This window comes from Telopea speciosissima, chromosome 7 (assembly GCF_018873765.1).
Source record: "Telopea speciosissima isolate NSW1024214 ecotype Mountain lineage chromosome 7, Tspe_v1, whole genome shotgun sequence".
NCBI classification, from domain to species: Eukaryota; Viridiplantae; Streptophyta; class Magnoliopsida; order Proteales; family Proteaceae; genus Telopea; species Telopea speciosissima.
In genome coordinates this window covers 3,446,445-3,464,315 of record NC_057922.1, presented here as the reverse complement: position 1 = coordinate 3,464,315, position 17,871 = coordinate 3,446,445, and the positions used below count along the sequence as shown (strand labels likewise).

Sequence of the window (17,871 nt, the reverse complement as noted above, 5' to 3'; positions counted from 1 at the left end):
TATTTCCTGATTTTTCCGGATTCCCACCCTCCCCATTTGGACAACTTCTCCACCAACTTCTTGTGATGCGGGTTGATCTTCCTACATTGGTGGCGCAAGAATAAAATTGTGGAACTATATGATTTTTCAAAGAAAAGCATAATTACTGTTTTTTTTAAAAAGTATAATAGGATTCTTAATTACTCCATTGGATCTCTTGAGAAGCATATGTTATTAATACCCATGGTTTTAGTGTACGGTATTGGAACGGGTATCATTAACCTACAAAAATGATATGGTATTGGCCTGGACCGACTGTATTGGATAAAATTATCCCTGAATTTCTTTTGAAAAATGAGTTTTTCAACCATTTTACTCCTGATTTTATCGCATAATAAATTTTTTAATTTTTTTTAAAGTATAATAGGATTCTTAATTACTCCATTGCATCTCTTCAGAAATATATGATACCAATTACCTAAATCCCGGATCACTCACAATATTACACCAAATACCGAAGCCAAACAGGTACCCTCCGTTGTCAAGAGCTACCTTATTACTTGGCTTTCCTAGCTTTGATACTAAGTTTATTCGAACCTGCGAGAATTATCTAATTTTTATTCTGACAGGTTCAACCTGCGAGAAGAGAAAACTAGGGAATCAGATCCTCCCGTGCTGGTGCCTCTCCAGAGTGGATCCGACGGCTTTCTGGCATATGATGTGCATCGTGGCACACATCCCGGTGCACATCATGCCAATTTCATTGATTTTTTATTATTTTAACCTAACTAAAATAAGAGGGGACGCCCAAAAAAAAAAAAATACAAAAAAACTAAAGGCATAGTGGCTGATGCAAAAGAGGAGTTTTGAAATCAAGTATAATCAGAAACGAGGGTCTATTGACTTCAATTCCAACCTGCCTACTATGCCTATTAAGATCCAATTTTTCGAATTTATCATCAATTCCACTCGCTAAGGACTTTTACCACACCTCCAATTAAGGGTGCAAGTTTTCTCAGTGAGCCGAAAACCCACTCTAAGCTTTTCAGGGTCACGGTTTTCAGCCCATATGGTGCCAAAGGTTAAGATTCCTAGACCCAAACTAGGGCCTGGACCAAGGTTTAAAGTATTGGGCCAGGCAGGGAACTAGAGGGGACAAAGATCCAATGTGGGCCTTGGATTTTAATCCTCACAAATTCCCTAAAACTGTGTAATGCAACAGTTCTGGGTGGAGATGTCAACACATGATAGCTTGGACATCCTCCAACAATCCGAGCTTATTGGTTTATTGGTGAGGCTTGGGGAAGGGGAAGAGAAGGGTCATTGGTATAAGAATCATTTCAGGTCCAAATTATATGCCACATCATCATTTAACAATCAGTTCCTAACAGTCGACTAATTTTGTAAATTTTTTTTAAAAAGGGGGTGTACAAACCAGTTTTTCAAAACTTTGTACATGTCTGTATGTTTCGGTGTAAAGTTTTACTTAAAAAAATTAACATGCAAAAGTTTACATGTTTAAAAGTGTTCCAATGTTTGTTTTTTAATCTAAAAAACATTATAAAACTTTTCAAACATATAAAATTTTACATTTATGAAATAAAATATTAAAAATTTACAAAAAATAATTAATTAATTAATTAAATTGGCTAGCTTCTACATTTGCCTGGCCTACTTTAAGTATTGACCTTCCAATGTTTGTTTTTTAACCCAAAAAAACATTTTAACTTTTCAACATATAAAATTTTACATTTACGAAATAAAATTTACAGAAAATATTTAGTTAATTAATTAAACTGGCTAGCTTCTACATTTGCCTGGCCTACTTTAACCATTGACCTTTTGAAATCGTAGAGAATAACTCACCATCTATTAGCAGGCTAACAAATACTTGCACTCCACCGGTGATCCGTTGACAGTGAAAGAATGGTGGAACAGCAATACTGACAACCAAAATTTTCTTTGCAAAGAAACACCAACATTCTCGCCTCAAGCAACTAGATTGTCAAGAAAATGTAATAGAACCCACGAAGCAACCTGATTAGCTGGTAGAATTCAGAAATATTTAAAGCATATGCAACAACATTTTGGATTCATTTAAGAATTATTTATGTTAATTCGTGTCATAAAATGTTGGATGATTCACACAGAAGTGTTAAGAGTTACTCCAGGGCTGTACATAATTTAGTTTTTTCAATTTAGTTTTCAAGGTTGCACAACATAAAGTGAGGTAAGAGGAACTAAAGCTCCAACTGATCTGCATAAGATAAAATGCAGGCATACCAGCACAGATCTATTTGGGTGCAGACTGCAACCAGACATACAAATCAGACCAACGCCGATCAGCACCAAAATCAGTACCAGATGACCAGCAACTAGAAATGCGATAGACAGCAGCATTAAGTGGATATCGGCTACCACTTCACAGGTACAGCCACAACTTCATGCTATCAACACTGATACCAATATTACCCGCTACAGCTTCACAGCTACAGCCACAACTTCATGCTATCACATCTCAGTACATGATGCAACACAAGTCAATATCCTACTAACTAGACATTAAATGACTTGAAGTCAAACCAAGAACCCTACACAAAATAAGCAACCATGCATCTGTTACCCTGTTGACCACGTTATAATGGAAGGGTCAAGCTCAGCACATAGGCCTCATTCTCAAGTCAGCAACAACATTTGAATATCAGGTCCAGGACACTCGCATCATCACAGCTACAACTACTCCTTTCAGGGCCCAAAACTTAACCACCATTGAAGCCATGGAGTGGGGTCAGGTAAAATGGCAGAATCCGGATGGATATAAGGCTAAAACAAAGAAAATTGAATCATGAATCTTACCAATAATTGGATCATCACAGCAAATTGATTAACATTTTAGGAGGTGAGAACCACCAGATTACTACTGTTTGGAACGAGCATCAAAACGAACATCATCCATCAAGTACAAAACAGCATCAACAGCTACAATATCATCATCTCGCCAATCAGCCACATTAATTCTTTTCACGAACGTAACTATAAAATCCCAATATTCAATTCATCCAAGTCAGAACTCCTATGACTGGGATAAGAAGAGATAATAAAAGAGTGCATGCTTTAGAAGAAGAGAACGAAAACAAACTACGAGAGTTGACAATATTATGAAAGCTCTAGTAAACACCGTCAGAATCTTCTCAAACCTACAAATTACTGAAGTCATCAAAGTGCCAATTATTTTGGCTAAATCTAAGGATTCATCAAGTCAACAAAATAGTTAACCTTCAAATGAAGCCCAGGGCTATCAAAACTAGCATCTAGTACTTTGGCTAGAACAAGCAAGACCACAAAGCTCTTTTCCGGTAGCAGTACAGCTACAGATGGTACATTCACTGATATTCAGTGCCAGAACAAGCCATGCTACTCCATCATTCCTGCAAGACAAATCAAAATCACTTGATTTAAGTGATCAGTCCAGGTTCAAAAGAAAATAATGAATATAACAGGTGCAAGAACTCACATCAGCATCTGAATTAAGTGGAGACGGGCTCCGAGAAGCAGCAGCTCGATCCCGGGGGGAAGCACTTCTAGGGGATGAAGAACGCTCATCTTGGCTGCGTCTATCAGGACTTCCATCCCTAGATGGAGGCGTTTTCCTTGGAGATGGACTACGTTTAGGACTAGGACTACGTCACAAGATAAATATAGATTGTTTCAAACATAGGTTGTAATTCAAAATAATTGGACCACTACGAGCCCAAATAAGCAAAATACAAACCTCTCATAAGACCGGTTGCGGCTTCTCCGTCTCTCATCATCATACCTGCCTCTGCCACGACCTCGGTGGTAATCAGGACTTACACTGCGACTCCTGGTTTGACGACGATAATCCCTCTCATTGTGACGATACCTGTCACGATCATATCTACCCCTACTTCTACTGCGACTTCTCTTCCTGTAATCCCCATCTCTGTAATCATCTCGGTACCTGAAATCATTTATAATCAGCTTGTGGAAGTTATATTAGAGTTGAAGTTGCCAACCTATATTCTACAAGGAGTTCATCAAGATCACAGAATTGTATTTTAGCGCACAAGTCTCCAAAGTAAAAAATACCAAGCGATATAGGAAAAAATTACGGAAATTTATTGGTATAAGCTATAATTGATAATCAAATAAAAATTGAGATACAATATGTTCCCAGCCCACTTCTCTATGCCTCTGGAAATCATATTAAGAATTCCCTCAGGAATCCGAGACCATTTTATAAAATTCAAATTAATAAATCATAACAGCACTCCAACCACAAGTATTTAAATAAAACAAATAAAATGGCAGTACAGCTACAGAATTAAAATAATTGGACTAAACATTTCTCCTACAATCGTTTCTCAGGTATCAGGAAACCAATCAATTTCACAATACAATTGCATTCCTGCAACAGTACTCTACAAAAGGAAACATCAAATTGCACTCCAAGTGCAGCATAAAGAATGCATGTATTTGACACTTACTGGTATAAGTCCGAAGTCATTCCTGATTTCAACGACTATTTACTGATGTCAGCAAAACTTGTGACACCAAATTCAAACATTCCCATCCTAACTGGAGTACCATTAGAACAATAGTCTACTAAAAACAACTAAACAACTAAACAACTTGCATCTACTATTTATTAGATTATTCATAACTAGTGAATGCTTCACTGCACCTTTTTTTCAGTAGTGTCTGTATCATTGCCCGTTCAACACAACAAAACAACACATATGCATACAACACTGTTTGTTTATGCTAGTATTGACATAACACAAAAGCAGATTATTAGCTAACGTTCTAAACACGAAAGCAGGTTATTAGCTAACGTTCTAATCAACAGCATACCTTCTAAAATTATTTGAGAGCCTAAAAAGTAGCATGAAGAAATTCTAATAGCATAAAAAATAAATAAACCAGGGAAGGAGTATTAATCAGCTTCAGATTATCATAATTACTTGCTGCTTCACTTAGCAGTTCAAATGCTAGTTGGGACTTAGGAATACAATACAATTTATCCGTACATCTTAATACTTAAACAGAAACCAAAAGAGAAGTCTTTGTGTCCAACATAAGGCCTATGGAAGGGGCCTATTCAGCTTTAACTGCATAACCTTGCATTCACACACTGCAAACCCAAATTTCCAATGTACCTTTCAGAAGCAATGGAAACAAGTAGAAATAAAATCAACTAATAATACAACAATTTCACTTCCATTCCCATCATAGTAATTGCTTTTGACCAGTTACAACAATGACATAATTACCACATATGCAACATATTTTATTGAACGCACATGCATCTATGTTGTGTTTACATCAGAAACATCCATCAGAAACATTACAAACAGATAATTGCCATGTTTCCATGGTTCATAAAAGGAAAAACCAAACAACAAAAAAACCAGCATACCATAGTATTCCACTATCAGACTGCAACTGACATGACCCAGCATTTGTTACAAGCATCCCTTACCTTGGGCGGGGACTACGGCTTCTTGACCTGCCTCTTGACTTTGGAAGTGCTTCCACTATCCTTCCTTTCTGTCTGTAAATAGAAAGCAAACAACTCAGACTCACAGTTACAACCAGTGTTGAAGAAAAGGAAAGAAAGAGGAATATAAGTATTAACCAAACAACAACAAAAAAAAACAATGCCAGGAACTGGTCAAGAATATTAACTTGGGTTGGTTAGAAAATAATGAAATTAAAGGATCTAGAGAGAAATTATTGAAATCGTCGCAGGTTCAACAAGCATGAGGAATCAGTATTTAAGGAGAACATGAACTTATATGGAAGCAACCGGAAGACAATTCATGAAGCCCACACTTAGTAGGTCGGGTTAGGCTTAGTCAAATAGAATGCAGGATACATTTACTTCAAAGAAGAAGACCATACTTTTGTAAAATGAAATTCCAAAGCCAACAAATTCAACTCTTTTTAGAGAGAAAGATAGACAGACCAATCAATCATAAGCAACAACAATCTTTCAACATGCCAAACTATATTTTACCTTTTTGAGACCACATGCAACAACAGAACAGTTACCAAAAGTGATGATGTAATACGCATAAAATGACCCATATCAACCAAACAAACAAGATGAGCAAATATTATCTTAAACAAGAGGGGTCCATTCTCCTATGTGAGAAAAGAAATAAATACAGATACTCCCAAAACAAGAAAAGTATATCATCACAAACAGTGTAGATTGTTAGGGTTTAGTGTTTAGGCACAAGGTTGCTATAAAGCAATACACCTTACATATCAAGTTTGGAATAAACAGTTTGCTGCCTCCGACTAGTATTTACTATGGTTTTTAGGTTAGATGGCTTCTATCCAATGTCGCCCACCACAGCCTGACTCCTTACCCAAGTAACTTATATAAGAACATATATTAGGGTTATAGAATATACCCAACATACATGCCCACTTACATTGGTTCAGCGTTTGGCCCATATTTTGCAAATTGAACCATAATCTCTCTGCCATCGACATTCCTTCCTGCAATAGAAGACATCACAAAAATCAGATGATAAATTGGCTAATTAATTAAGCAGAAAACGTATCCAAAGTATGCACTTGAAAACAAAAACCGGCTTCGGAATAACTATACCTACCGTCGAGCTTTTCCACTGCTTTCTGTGCCTCGTCCGCATACTTATACCGAACAAACGCAAACCCTCGTGACTCCCCAGTCCTGATAAATTAAAACGAAAAGAAACTCAACAGATATACAATGTGGTCTCAAGAACACGACAAAATTCGACGATAAAGCGTTCTAGTGTCTCCAAACCTTCTGTCTCTCGGGATAAAGATGTCGACGACCTTTCCATATTTATCGAACAGAGGGAAGAGATCATCTGCACTGGTTCCTGGTAAAGAACAATCAAACGTAAATAAAACACCAGAATATATCAACGAGAACCTCAAGAAATATGAGATACTTACGGAAGGTTATGTTGAGAACGAGAAGAGAGTATGTATCTCTGATATCTGGAGGACCAGATCTCCCAAAATGTGACATTTCTGCAACTAAACAAACGAACACAGAACAGTGAAGATAAGGGTTAGCCTGTTAGGGTAGCGATTTGAGGCAAATGAAATTGAAAGATTTTAATATTTTAATACAAAGAGAACCTTCCAGAGGAGGTGTTTCCTATAAAATAAACCCTTAAAACCCTCTATATTACTACTTCGACCCTTTGTTCTTCAGATTTTTTTATTTTAAATTTTTTTTTGGGGGGGCGGCCAATTGCGTTCTCGGCCAGGAAAATAATCCTATTCAAATCCCTAAAACTGTGTAATGCGACAGTTTGAAGTGGAGATATCGATACGTGATAGTTCAGACATCCAACAGTGCCGATCTCAGCAAAAAAAAAAAGAAAAAAAAAAATGAAAATCAATGAGCTCAAACCGTTAGATGTCTGAGCTACCACATGTCGAAATTTTCACCCCAAATTGCCGCACTACACAATTTAGGGAATTTTGGGAGGATTAAAATCCGAACTTCTAGAATCTAGACTTCGGTGCTTATTGATAGAGTTATCTTCTTATGCACAATGAACATGGGAGATTTTAAGACGTTGGCATTACCATTTAAACCAACGGATATACAACACACTAAGTAAGGGCATCAATTTTGGATTAGAACTGAAAACCGTTAGTGAACCTGTTAGCAACCAGAATTGACCAACCCGATGGTTTATCGGCTTGATTCTGAATCTATCAATTATAAGTTCTTAGTCCAATTATGGATTTTCCACCTATGAATTTATTTGTTTCCTACCGGTTCCAAAACCCTGTAATTATTCTTATCAAAAAAAAAAAAAAATCCCTGTAATTATGAGGATACTCCCATTAATGCAAGGTCTCAAAGGGACAAATATAGGCAGGCTTACCCTCGCTTCGTAGAGAAACTATTTCCATATTTCGAATCCACGAACTGATGGTTGCAATAGCGCAATTTAGCCATTGCACTAAGGTTCACCCACTATTATTCCTTAAATTTCATATAGATTAATTCTGTTTTCTATAATTCAACCCTTGACAATAGTTCATTTTATTAATATGATAACCTAAACATGAGAACCATATATGTAGGATCTATTAAATCACTATGATAACCTAAACTTGAGAACCATTTCGTTAGGTATGCATTTTTTGAATGCATTTTTGGTCGATTTTGCATTCTCGGATGATAAAAATAGTTGTTTTTTTTATCTGAGAATGCAAAATCAACCTATAATACATTCAAACATTACATGCCAAACGCAACCTAAGTTTTCCTTTACCCATGGTGAATCTCTTCATTGTTAATGATTTGACCTTGCGGAGTTGCGGTTGAACTATCTGAAGGATGAATGTTACTGTTAACTCCCACCTCCCACCTCTGCTGTGTGAGGTGAAAAATTTCCTGCCCCATCTCAATTAAGTCAGACCAAATGGTTGAGGAGATTCTTGATCCTTCTTGAAATAGTTGGTTCTCACACTTAAGTCCATGGTATGGTTTGTTGATCATTCTCCGTCTCAACTTATGTACATAACATCGTTTTGACTATGGTTGGGAGAGGGTTTTCCACACAAACTTGAAGTCCACACCAATGGTTGCCTTGAAAAAGATATCATCCTCTTAGGATCTAAATATTCAAAATAAATAAGAGAATAATAAAAAAAAGGGTAAAGTACACGTACCCCCTATAATGCACTCAATATTCCTCGTACCCCCGTAAGCGATTCAATATTCCACGTATCACCCCTGCTTTACACCCCAAATGCCAGATAGGTCCAATCTATTAAATACCACCGTTAGATGCCAAAATTTTGACCATTTTACCCTTTGCTCCATTTTCTTAAATCTGAAAAGACTTAACTACCCTCACTTATTTGTTGTCCTAAACTAATTGAAAATGACCATTTTACCCTTTGTTTTATTTTTATAAATGAAAAGACCTAATTGCCCTCATTTATGTATTACCCTAATCTAATTTGAAAAGACTATTTTACCCCTAAATATTAATTCCTAAAAACCCCAAAATGCCCTCATCTTCCCCAAATCATAATCTTCTTTTACATACCCCCACCGCCACCACCATCATCTTCCCGCCTATTTCTGAGGATGAGGACGGTGTAAAACAAATAAACTGCACAAACAAACCAAAATGGTATGCAAGAAATCAAAACGAAGGGGAAAACTTCACCTCCTAAGAGCCTGGTTGCATTCAATGGAAGAGCCTGGTTGCATTCAATGGAAAGGCTCTCAAGCTCCTTAAACTTATGCCCAAGAGCAGTATCAAGATCCCACGACTTCTCTTCCCACACATTCCTTGAAGCCTCTGCCTCCGCAATATCCCTCTCCACAGCCTGCAACCCCCTTTTCATCCTCTCCACATCCCTAGCATTCACAGTCTGCAGATCAATACTCGTCTTCAACTCCTCATTCTCCTCACAAATCCTCTGATTCTCCTTAACCTTTGTCTCCAACTCTTTCTCCTTCTCCTTCAAAGCCGTCTCCACCAGCAAAATCCCGTTCGAGATCTCCTCAATACTAGTATGAAATTTCTGAACATCCTTCTCCAACAGTGACTTATCTTTCTCTCGCTCTACACTCGCGGACGGCGCCGTCCTCAGTGCTTCAATCTCGGCCGTGAGATTCACGACCTCTCCCTCCATTAACCTAACCTTCTCGGCAGCGGCATTCTTCTCCTGCTCCATCTTCTCAGTGAATTCGTGGTCCAGGTCATCGATGGCATCGTCTTCACCACGGATATAGAGCGAGTAGCTGTCGAGCGCATAGAGAAGGAGCTTGTTGTCACCGAGAAAATTGCTAGTGTTGGAGTCTAAAGAGGAGACATGATCGCTGTAGAGAGCGATCTGGACAAGCCAGTGGATGACGGCGAGGAGGGAGAGCCAAGTATGAGGGGTACCGGGGGCTTTGAGGGCGGATTTGTTAAGTTTGATAGGGCAATTTAGGTGTTTTAGTAGGAGAGGGAGGTCTTCTTCGAGTTTGTTAAGATCGGGCCAACCGAGACGGTGGCAGAGGAAACGGAGGGTTTCGGTAATATCTTTGGCGGAGGGAGAAGGGGAAGGAGTGGAAGGAAAGATAAGTGTTGATGGTACGGATGGCGTTGGATTGGTACGAGTGATCGTTGACGGGAATGGAGGAGGTGGCGCGGCCGATGCCGGATGAGGAGAAGGGTGGCTGCTGCAGAAGCTTGCGTCAAAGTCTCTGCTATCGCGGTGATTGGTGGTGGCTGTGAACTGTCGAGGGTCGACAGAGGGTCGCTCAGGTATGGAATCTTTCGGCCTTCGTCTTCCCCCTCTCATCTCTCTCCCTTTCTCTCGCTCTCTCTTCATCTATCTCACTTCATCTCTCTCTCACTCTCAGGTATGGAGTCCTGCTCGCAAAGCCCCTGTTCTTACTTCCCGCCTTTTTCATGCATTCCCATTTCCAAAAATTTAATTTCGTACAAATAAAAATTAGGAAAAATTAGGACGAGGATGAGGACGGTGTATGATGATGGTGGCGGTGGTGGCGGTGGCGGTGGCGGTGGTGGTGGTGGTGGTGGTGGTGGTGGTGGGTATGTAAAAGAAGATGATGATTTGGGGAAGATGAGGGCATTTTGGGGTTTGTAGGAATAAATATTTAGGGGTAAAATAGCCTTTTCAAATTAGGTTAGGGTAATACATAAATGAGGGCAATTAGGTCTTTTCATTTATAAAAATAAAACAAAAGGTAAAATGATCATTTTCAATTAGTTTTAAGCAACAAATAAGTGAGGATAATTAAATCTTTTCAATTTTAAAAAAATCGAGCAGAATAAACTGGTCAAAATTTTGGCATCTAACCATGGTATTTAACGGATTGGACCTATCTGACATTTGGGGTGTAAATCAGGGATGATATGTAGAATATTGAAGGGTGGTACGTGAAATATTGAGCCGTTTAGGAGGTATAAGGAATATTGGATGCATTAGAAGGGACACGTGTACTTTACCCTAAAAAAAATATATAATTCCCGATAACACTCCTTGCGCCCTCTCACACTGGAGCACTGAAATGATCACCCCCACTCCTTCCCTCATGTTTTCCCATTTGGACCATTGGATAAGCCTTTTTTCGCAACTTGAAATCCATTGGATATTCATATGCATACACTACTACATTTTTTTCAGTTAACTCTCTTGATTGTAGACCCCACAGAAAGCAAAATCATTCTCGAGGAGGCAAGATTCACAAGAACCCTGAAGTCCCGACTCCTGTGCTCCCAGCATAAAGGCTTAGCGGTGGTTGCTTGTGTTCTCTCTCATATTCCTTCCCTCGCATTTCTGTTGCTCTACGCTGCAAAGAAGTAACTTCCTTGGGATAAGAAAGAGTACGTACCAGAAGAAGGCAAGAAACCCTAGCTTTATCTCTGGTCGCCACTAATGGCGACGGCCAAACCGAAAGGTCCGGCTTCCAATTCTGATAAGCCTGATGGGAAGGTTTGGCTCTATCTGGTTTTGCTCACACTGCAATATGGAGCTCAACCTTTGCTTTCGAAACGGTTTATCAGGTAATTGCCTTTTTCTGGTGCTGTTTTGGTCGATTAGGACAAGCTAATCAGTAAATACGGTAACTATATTGGGCTACTCCTTTAATGCGGTTTTGCTGTGGTTTCTATTTTTTGTTATTTTTCACATTTTGATAGTTGTTAGTATTTGCAACTGGAATGGATAGTTAGGGTTAATTGTGAATTGGATGATACATTTGAGCATTTTTACATAATGATTCTTCTGCTGGGATTAATGGTCACACAGAAGAGTAATAAAATAATGAATCTGTCTGGTATACATAGTGTTTTCGAGAGAAATGATGATTGTTAGCTACTCATCCAGGTTGACTGGGCAACTGGTATGAGTGTGACTGCAGTCATAAGCCTATGAACGGCAATGTATCTAGTAGCTTCATGTATTGGTAATAAAAAAAAAAAAGAAAAAAAAGGCAGTCCTCTAGTAGCTTAATGTATTGGTGGCTAGCACACAGTTAACATGGGATAAAGTATCTGCACTGAACATCTTGTTATACTGGATGTTGGGATCAGTGAATTCTTGATGGATGAGTTGGCTGAACAGGGGTGGTTAGTGATTAATATACGTCGATTTGTGTCCCTTGTATGGTAATTATATACTATTCGAAGTGAAGGATTTCAATGTTTTTTCAAAGTATTTCACATACTCAATTTGAAAGAATAGGTTCCAACAGCCTCTTAGGGAGAGGAATTCCTGCTGGTGGGTGGAGTATCTGATTTGCTTGCCTTTTCCTTTACAAATCAAGAACCCCTTACTTGGAGTTATATTAATCCACTTCTAACCTAATTCTAATATTACATTTGACTTCAAATTTGCACCTGTGTCCTTCCCTCTTCAAGAACCATCACTTGCTCTGTCACTCCATACTCTGTGCTTCATGTAGTCAAAATTGGTGTACTTTATGTTGTAAGATACTTCTATTCATCAATTTTCTATATTTTGAAGATGGGCTATTTACGGATATATGACCCTTAACAAATTTATTCTATTGATTTATTGTCTTAGTTAATACATGCTGCAGGAGAGAAGTTATTGTGACTTCATCTGTTCTTGCATGCGAGGCCGCAAAGGTGACTTAACTTCAGGGTTTTTTATTTGTTTTTTTTTTCTTTTCTTCCCCCCGCTTTTCTTATTCCTCCAAATTATGAACAGCATCAACATTCAAATGAATAATCTATACTATGTTACATAGGTTATCGGTGCACTAATTCTCCTAGCTAAAGAGGGCACTTTGTTGAGAATGTACAAAGAATGGACTTTGGTTGGTTCATTGACGGCATCTGGCCTTCCAGCTGCTATCTACGCACTGCAGAATAGTCTGTTGCAGATTTCTTACAAGAATCTTGATTCCCTCACATTCTCAATGCTCAACCAGACAAAGCTATTCTTCACAGCTTTCTTTACGTATCTGATATTGAGGTATGTGCTTGTCAATTCAGTCTAAAACTTGTTCTCTTGATTTTTATTCACCTTAATAAGATAGATGGTCATGTTGTTATCTTCTTTGTGCAATCAATGTTCCATCTATTGGATTTGGTAAGTTAGAAGCTGACCAAAGCCGATGATGCGAATTTTTGTAACAAAATTGGTCTGACTTCTGACATGAAATTTTTATCTCGTGGATATGAGGATCCTTACCCCATGGCATTAGCAACTGTCTCCCAAATCAAGTGATTAACTGGGTTGTTAGGAATATCTGATAAATGATTTGTGCTGCAGACCACTCAAGTGTATTATAGACAGCCTTAATCCGCAGATTACTTGTTAGACTGCTATGGTGAAATGCATAGTTCACCAGATGTTGGAAGTTGACCTTACCATTTTCTTGTTCTGACCATGCATCAACATGATGGAAAATGTTCGAGTTACAGTCAATCCAAGAGATGGGACATCTATACTTCCTAGATTGATTGTGCTTACTTGTTAGGGCGGCCCATAGCCTGCTATCATTTCCTAAATAGTATTGGACACTCAACAGGACTTGTCTGACTTGATTTTTCTGTTTCATGAATTGACATACTTCTTCATGGAATTGTCTTTTTGCTGAAGGAAATATTGAGTATTTAAGTGTTTCTGGAAGCCAGGCATTTAGAATAAAATATTGTGGGTTATTGAAGTATATCTTCGCGAATAAAGCTTGTGTTGTGCATATCAGAAGTTTTGGTTTCTTCTCTATTTCCCTTTCTATTTTTAAGTCTATTTTCCCCCTTTCATAGAAATGAAAAAGTAAATTTCACTTCATATTTTGAACTCTATATTTAGGGCTTTTCCCAGAAGTAATATTAAAATACTAATATTGCAAATCATCACTGAAAGAATTCAAATTTTAAAATTGATATCTATGATAGTGTATTTACTAATGTACCCTTTTTCCAAAGAAGACAGATGAGCCCTTCATTTCCATCTTCACTTTCTCCTTGCCATTTCCTCCTATTCCTTCTCCTTATTCTTCCTCCTCTCCCCCCCCCCCCCCCATCATCACTGAAAGAATTGAAATGTTAAAATTGATATCTATGATAGTGTATTTACTAATGTACCCTTTTTCCAAAGAAGACAGATGAGCCCTTCATTTCCATCTTCACTTTCTCCTTGCCATTTCCTCCTATTCCTCCTCCTTATTCTTCCTCCCCCCCCCCCCCCCAACGTCCCTGGGTAACTAGAGAGCCTTAAATATGAATCTAAGAACACTAGCAACCGTGGCAAAAATCAGCTAAACATCAACTTGATAAATCATCCAGGAGAAAACATACTAAATGGGGAAAACAGAGAAAGAAAAGGATACTTAAACAAATCACATTCCAATCATTGTTGGCAGCTTTGGTCAGTAGCTATTTACTGATTGCTGATGTGTCAAGCAAACCCTACCAATTCCCACCCCCACCCAGGGGGGGGGGAGAGGAAAAGACACAGCACCAGAACCTATCATCAAGGATTATTACAGCATCTTGTCATTCCATCTCTTCAAACTCAAACTGAAAAGGGAACTGTAACTACAATTTTTAATTTTGCGGACTCCTACTGCGGTGGCTTCTCCCCCAAGTTTGCCCTGCACATAACGTCAAGGAGTAACGATCACCTAAACCTACAGAGCTTTTGAATTCACCAGTCAAAATGACAATGATAGCTGCAAGATTTTGAACCAGAGTATTCTGCCAGATTGAATTAACAACGAGGCCTTTTCTTTTCTACATGTATCAGTTCGTTTCTCTATTGCCTCAACCCAAAACATAACTGAACTTTTGATACTCTTGCAAGCACCTTGAACACTCAATTTAGTAGTGTGTACAACAATGTTGAGTGATGAAAAGAGGTCAAGAGTTGGGAGCGGATCAGATATCTGCTATTGTGCCGGGAGGAGTGTTGAGACACAACTGCAATGTTGAAACACAAATGGAAAAGTATGGTCTGAAAATTAGCTGGTAAACTGGGGACATTTGGTCCTTAAAATTATATTAATTGTACAGCTACATTGCTTTTGCTAAAAACCCTAATCTTTATTGTATTATTAACTTAAATGTAGAAATTGTTGTAATGTTGTTTTTTCCATATGCTCTCTTTCTGCACTAGCCAAAACCTCAAAAGTATCTTAAAAACTTTATTATGTGAAGCATACTAAATGAAGTGTCTGTTTATACATATTTCTCTCTTAGGGTGAGAGTCTATGGGGAGCATGTCTTTCTAATGTATGAGGCATGCTGATATACCTCATACTTTAAGAAGCTTGATATTCAATAAACCTTCTACCAAAATATATATATATTCAATAGCCTCTTAAACTGTACTGAAGCCTTCTCTTTGGGGCTAACTTTTATTAGCCTTCATTGTTTTCTTAGAATTTAGAATACTATCGTATCTAAACTCTAAAAGCAAGAATTCATTAAGCACTTAAAAGTTAGTACTTATCGTATATTTTTTTACAAAGCAGGGATAAGAGAGTTAAACAGGTAAGAAGTTATTTTGTTAGGTGCCATATATATCCTGATACAAGGCCTTTTAACTGGTTATGGTGGCAGGTAAGTTCAGAGAATTATGAAGGTCTCTGACAATCCCTTGTCTGTATTTTTCTGGGTTCATCTGCAGGCAGAAGCAGTCAGTCCAACAACTTGGCGCTCTTTTCTTATTGATAGTTGCTGCTGTTCTCTTAAGCATTGGTGAAGGCTCTAGCAGTGGATCCAGTGGCAATAACCATGATCAGATTTTGTTTCATGGAATTGTCCCTGTCTTGGTTGCTTCTGTACTCTCAGGCCTAGCTTCAGCCCTTTGCCAGTGGGCTTCTCAGGTTTGTTAGACTCATTCCAATGGATTATTTCTCTAGACTTATTTTTTGCACCCCCCTCCCCTCTTTCTGGATATATTTAGACTTGATTAGTTTTCTTTCTTTCCACTTCTATTTTCTTGTAAACAGGTGAAGAAACACATTTCATACTTAATGACCGTAGAAATGTCAATTATTGGTAGTCTTTGTATGTTGGCAAGTACCTACAAGTCTCCTGATGGAGAAGCTATCAGACGACATGGGTTTTTTCATGGCTGGACTCTATTAACTCTGGTAATGGTCTTTATCATTTATTGGTACTTCTGTTTAAGGGAAGTAAGGAATTAGGCCATAAGGAGGAATCCTGGTACATGTTGCTCATAAGTCACTGGACTGCTGCCCTTTGGTGTGTGTGTGTTGGGGGGGGGGGGGGGGGGAGGGAAGAAACATATCTAACCTCAATGGCAGGATGATGACAATCCCTTACTCCTTTTGCTTCAATTGTGATCCCCACCCCCACCCCCCAAAAAAAATTATCATATCGGGAACCATTATTCTAAAGTCTGGCTTTTCAAATGATAAGTAGAGTGGACTGCAAATTTTTCCTGTTTTGCCTGTTAACCTGCTTTTCCCAACTCTCTTTTGGAGGGTAAGTGGGACTTTCCCTCACCTTTTATCTGCCTATTAAGGGTGAGTATATAATTTATATATGAATATGTGTGTGCTTATAATATATATACCTGTATGTATATGATGTAAGTAACCTCGGCCCATTCCTAATCCTGCCCCCAAAAAACTTAAATGCCCGAAGCAACTAGCCAAAATCCCCCACGAAACCTGTATTCCCCATTCCCCAAAGAAACTTGGTGAATATTGATTTTTACAGGTGAATATTTGTATGGAACTTTATGGATTGTTTATTTGGTTACTTTATGGCCGTTATTACATTTTATAGTGGAATAATGTTGTATTCTGTAATTATTGGTATATGATTACACTATTAAGAAAATAGATGGACATATTATCAAAACATAGATTTTCACACCTCAGCTGTTTACCCGCTAGGTAGAGGTGGTTATTTATGTTGCAAAATTGTTTGATCTCTTGTGTTGATGACTAGAAGACTGAATGTTCGTAGAGGAAATTCGCTTGTTTTAACTGGAGGTACTTGGGATCTGCAATCCAACCTATGCATGGAATACTCTTGCGAGCCAACAAGATGGATGTAGGCAAAATCTGTGGAACATTGTACCTAGTCTTTTTACCCCAACCAGAAGGTAAAAGTGGAGGATAAAAAGTGAAGAGAAAGAATGAAGAAGACAAGATAGTGGTGAATAGTTCCATTCCGAGGCACTAGATGACATCATATGCTAGTCTAAGTTGTTTAACCAATTCTATTTATGAGAGTCAAAAATAATTTGCATTCATCTTTAATCAATTCTTTTCTGGTGTTGCAATATCTTTAAATACTTTTAATTCATCCAGCTTTGTTTTCTTCCATGGATTTAATAATCTGTTTTCTGTTGTAGATACCAGTTCTATCCAATGCTGTTGGTGGGATCCTTGTTGGACTTGTTACAAGCCATGCAGGTGGTGTCAAAAAGGTATATGGAACTGTAAACTAATCATTTTATCTACAGGACTATTGGACTGTTTCAAAACATTGAAGACAATATTGATAAAACCCAGCACAAAAAAGAGACGTTTTACTCTCCCATCTGGACATGAATCTTCCTCTCTGTGAATGAGGGGAAAATAAATGACATGTTATATTCTGATTATACAATTACTGTTCAAGCTGGTTTCACTTTCGATCTCTTATGTGTGCAGGGGTTTGTGATTGTTTCGGCACTATTAGTGACGGCCTTGCTCCAATTTATTTTTGATGGAAAGCCTCCTTCACTGTACTGCCTTGTGTCTCTGCCACTTGTGATTACTAGCATTTCAATTTACCAGAAATATCCTTTTAAGGTCAAGAGGAAGGAAGCTTAGATGCTCAACCCTCTCCATGTCAGGTTGGGAGTATTATTTTTTTCCTT

The 17,871-nt window shown here is 38.2% G+C and overlaps 3 protein-coding genes across 7 annotated transcripts; 1 reads left to right on the top strand and 2 right to left on the bottom strand.

Annotated features, from left to right (window-relative positions):
• Positions 1–2,355: 2,355 nt before the first annotated feature.
• LOC122667178 (serine/arginine-rich splicing factor SC35-like) lies at positions 2,356–7,130 on the bottom strand. 4 transcript variants are annotated; one of them, XR_006333766.1, is made up of 9 exons: positions 6,958–7,130; positions 6,803–6,881; positions 6,627–6,706; positions 6,444–6,510; positions 5,483–5,554; positions 3,752–3,961; positions 3,494–3,641; positions 3,256–3,407; positions 2,356–3,012 (listed from the first exon to the last, which is right to left on the bottom strand). XR_006333766.1 is itself a non-coding variant. In XM_043863406.1 (8 exons), the coding sequence occupies exons 1-8, from the start codon at positions 7,031–7,033 to the stop codon at positions 3,402–3,404; spliced, it is 756 nt and encodes a 251-aa protein (XP_043719341.1). In that variant the 5' UTR covers positions 7,034–7,129; the 3' UTR covers positions 3,109–3,401. The 4 variants fall into 4 exon arrangements, 1 of the variants encoding a protein (XP_043719341.1); XR_006333767.1 differs by having other exon boundaries at positions 3,494–3,557; XR_006333765.1 differs by having other exon boundaries at positions 3,494–3,659; positions 6,958–7,129.
• Positions 7,131–8,243: 1,113 nt separating this feature from the next.
• On the bottom strand, positions 8,244–10,362 carry LOC122667341 (kinetochore protein NDC80 homolog). Its single transcript, XM_043863601.1, has 3 exons — positions 9,207–10,362; positions 9,084–9,149; positions 8,244–8,248 (listed from the first exon to the last, which is right to left on the bottom strand). The coding sequence occupies exons 1-3, from the start codon at positions 10,360–10,362 to the stop codon at positions 8,244–8,246; spliced, it is 1,227 nt and encodes a 408-aa protein (XP_043719536.1).
• Positions 10,363–11,313: 951 nt separating this feature from the next.
• Positions 11,314–17,871, top strand: LOC122667177 (UDP-N-acetylglucosamine transporter ROCK1). 2 transcript variants are annotated; one of them, XM_043863405.1, is made up of 7 exons: positions 11,314–11,561; positions 12,599–12,638; positions 12,770–12,996; positions 15,658–15,856; positions 15,983–16,126; positions 17,362–17,436; positions 17,663–17,871. In XM_043863405.1, exons 1-7 carry the CDS (start codon positions 11,434–11,436, stop codon positions 17,822–17,824), a joined length of 975 nt encoding a protein of 324 aa, XP_043719340.1. In that variant the 5' UTR covers positions 11,314–11,433; the 3' UTR covers positions 17,825–17,871. The 2 variants fall into 2 exon arrangements, with proteins under 2 accessions (XP_043719340.1, XP_043719339.1); XM_043863404.1 differs by having other exon boundaries at positions 11,315–11,561; positions 12,599–12,647.

Excerpts from the sequence above, each read along its gene's own strand:
- LOC122667178 (XM_043863406.1), bottom strand. The coding sequence starts at position 7,033 with ATGTCACATTTTGGGAGATCTGGTCCTCCAGATATCAGAGATACATAC. Across the intron at positions 6,882-6,957 it reads CGTTCTCAACATAACCTTCC|GAACCAGTGCAGATGATCTC; the intron begins GTAAGTATCTCA and ends GTTCTTTACCAG. Across the intron at positions 6,511-6,626 it reads AGCAGTGGAAAAGCTCGACG|GAAGGAATGTCGATGGCAGA; the intron begins GTAGGTATAGTT and ends CTTCTATTGCAG.
- LOC122667177 (XM_043863404.1), top strand. The coding sequence starts at position 11,434 with ATGGCGACGGCCAAACCGAAAGGTCCGGCTTCCAATTCTGATAAGCCT. Across the intron at positions 12,997-15,657 it reads TTTACGTATCTGATATTGAG|GCAGAAGCAGTCAGTCCAAC; the intron begins GTATGTGCTTGT and ends GTTCATCTGCAG. Across the intron at positions 16,127-17,361 it reads GCTGGACTCTATTAACTCTG|ATACCAGTTCTATCCAATGC; the intron begins GTAATGGTCTTT and ends TTTCTGTTGTAG.
- LOC122667341 (XM_043863601.1), bottom strand. The coding sequence starts at position 10,362 with ATGAAGAGAGAGCGAGAGAAAGGGAGAGAGATGAGAGGGGGAAGACGA. Across the intron at positions 9,150-9,206 it reads TGCAACCAGGCTCTTAGGAG|TTTATTTGTTTTACACCGTC; the intron begins GTGAAGTTTTCC and ends TTGTTTGTGCAG.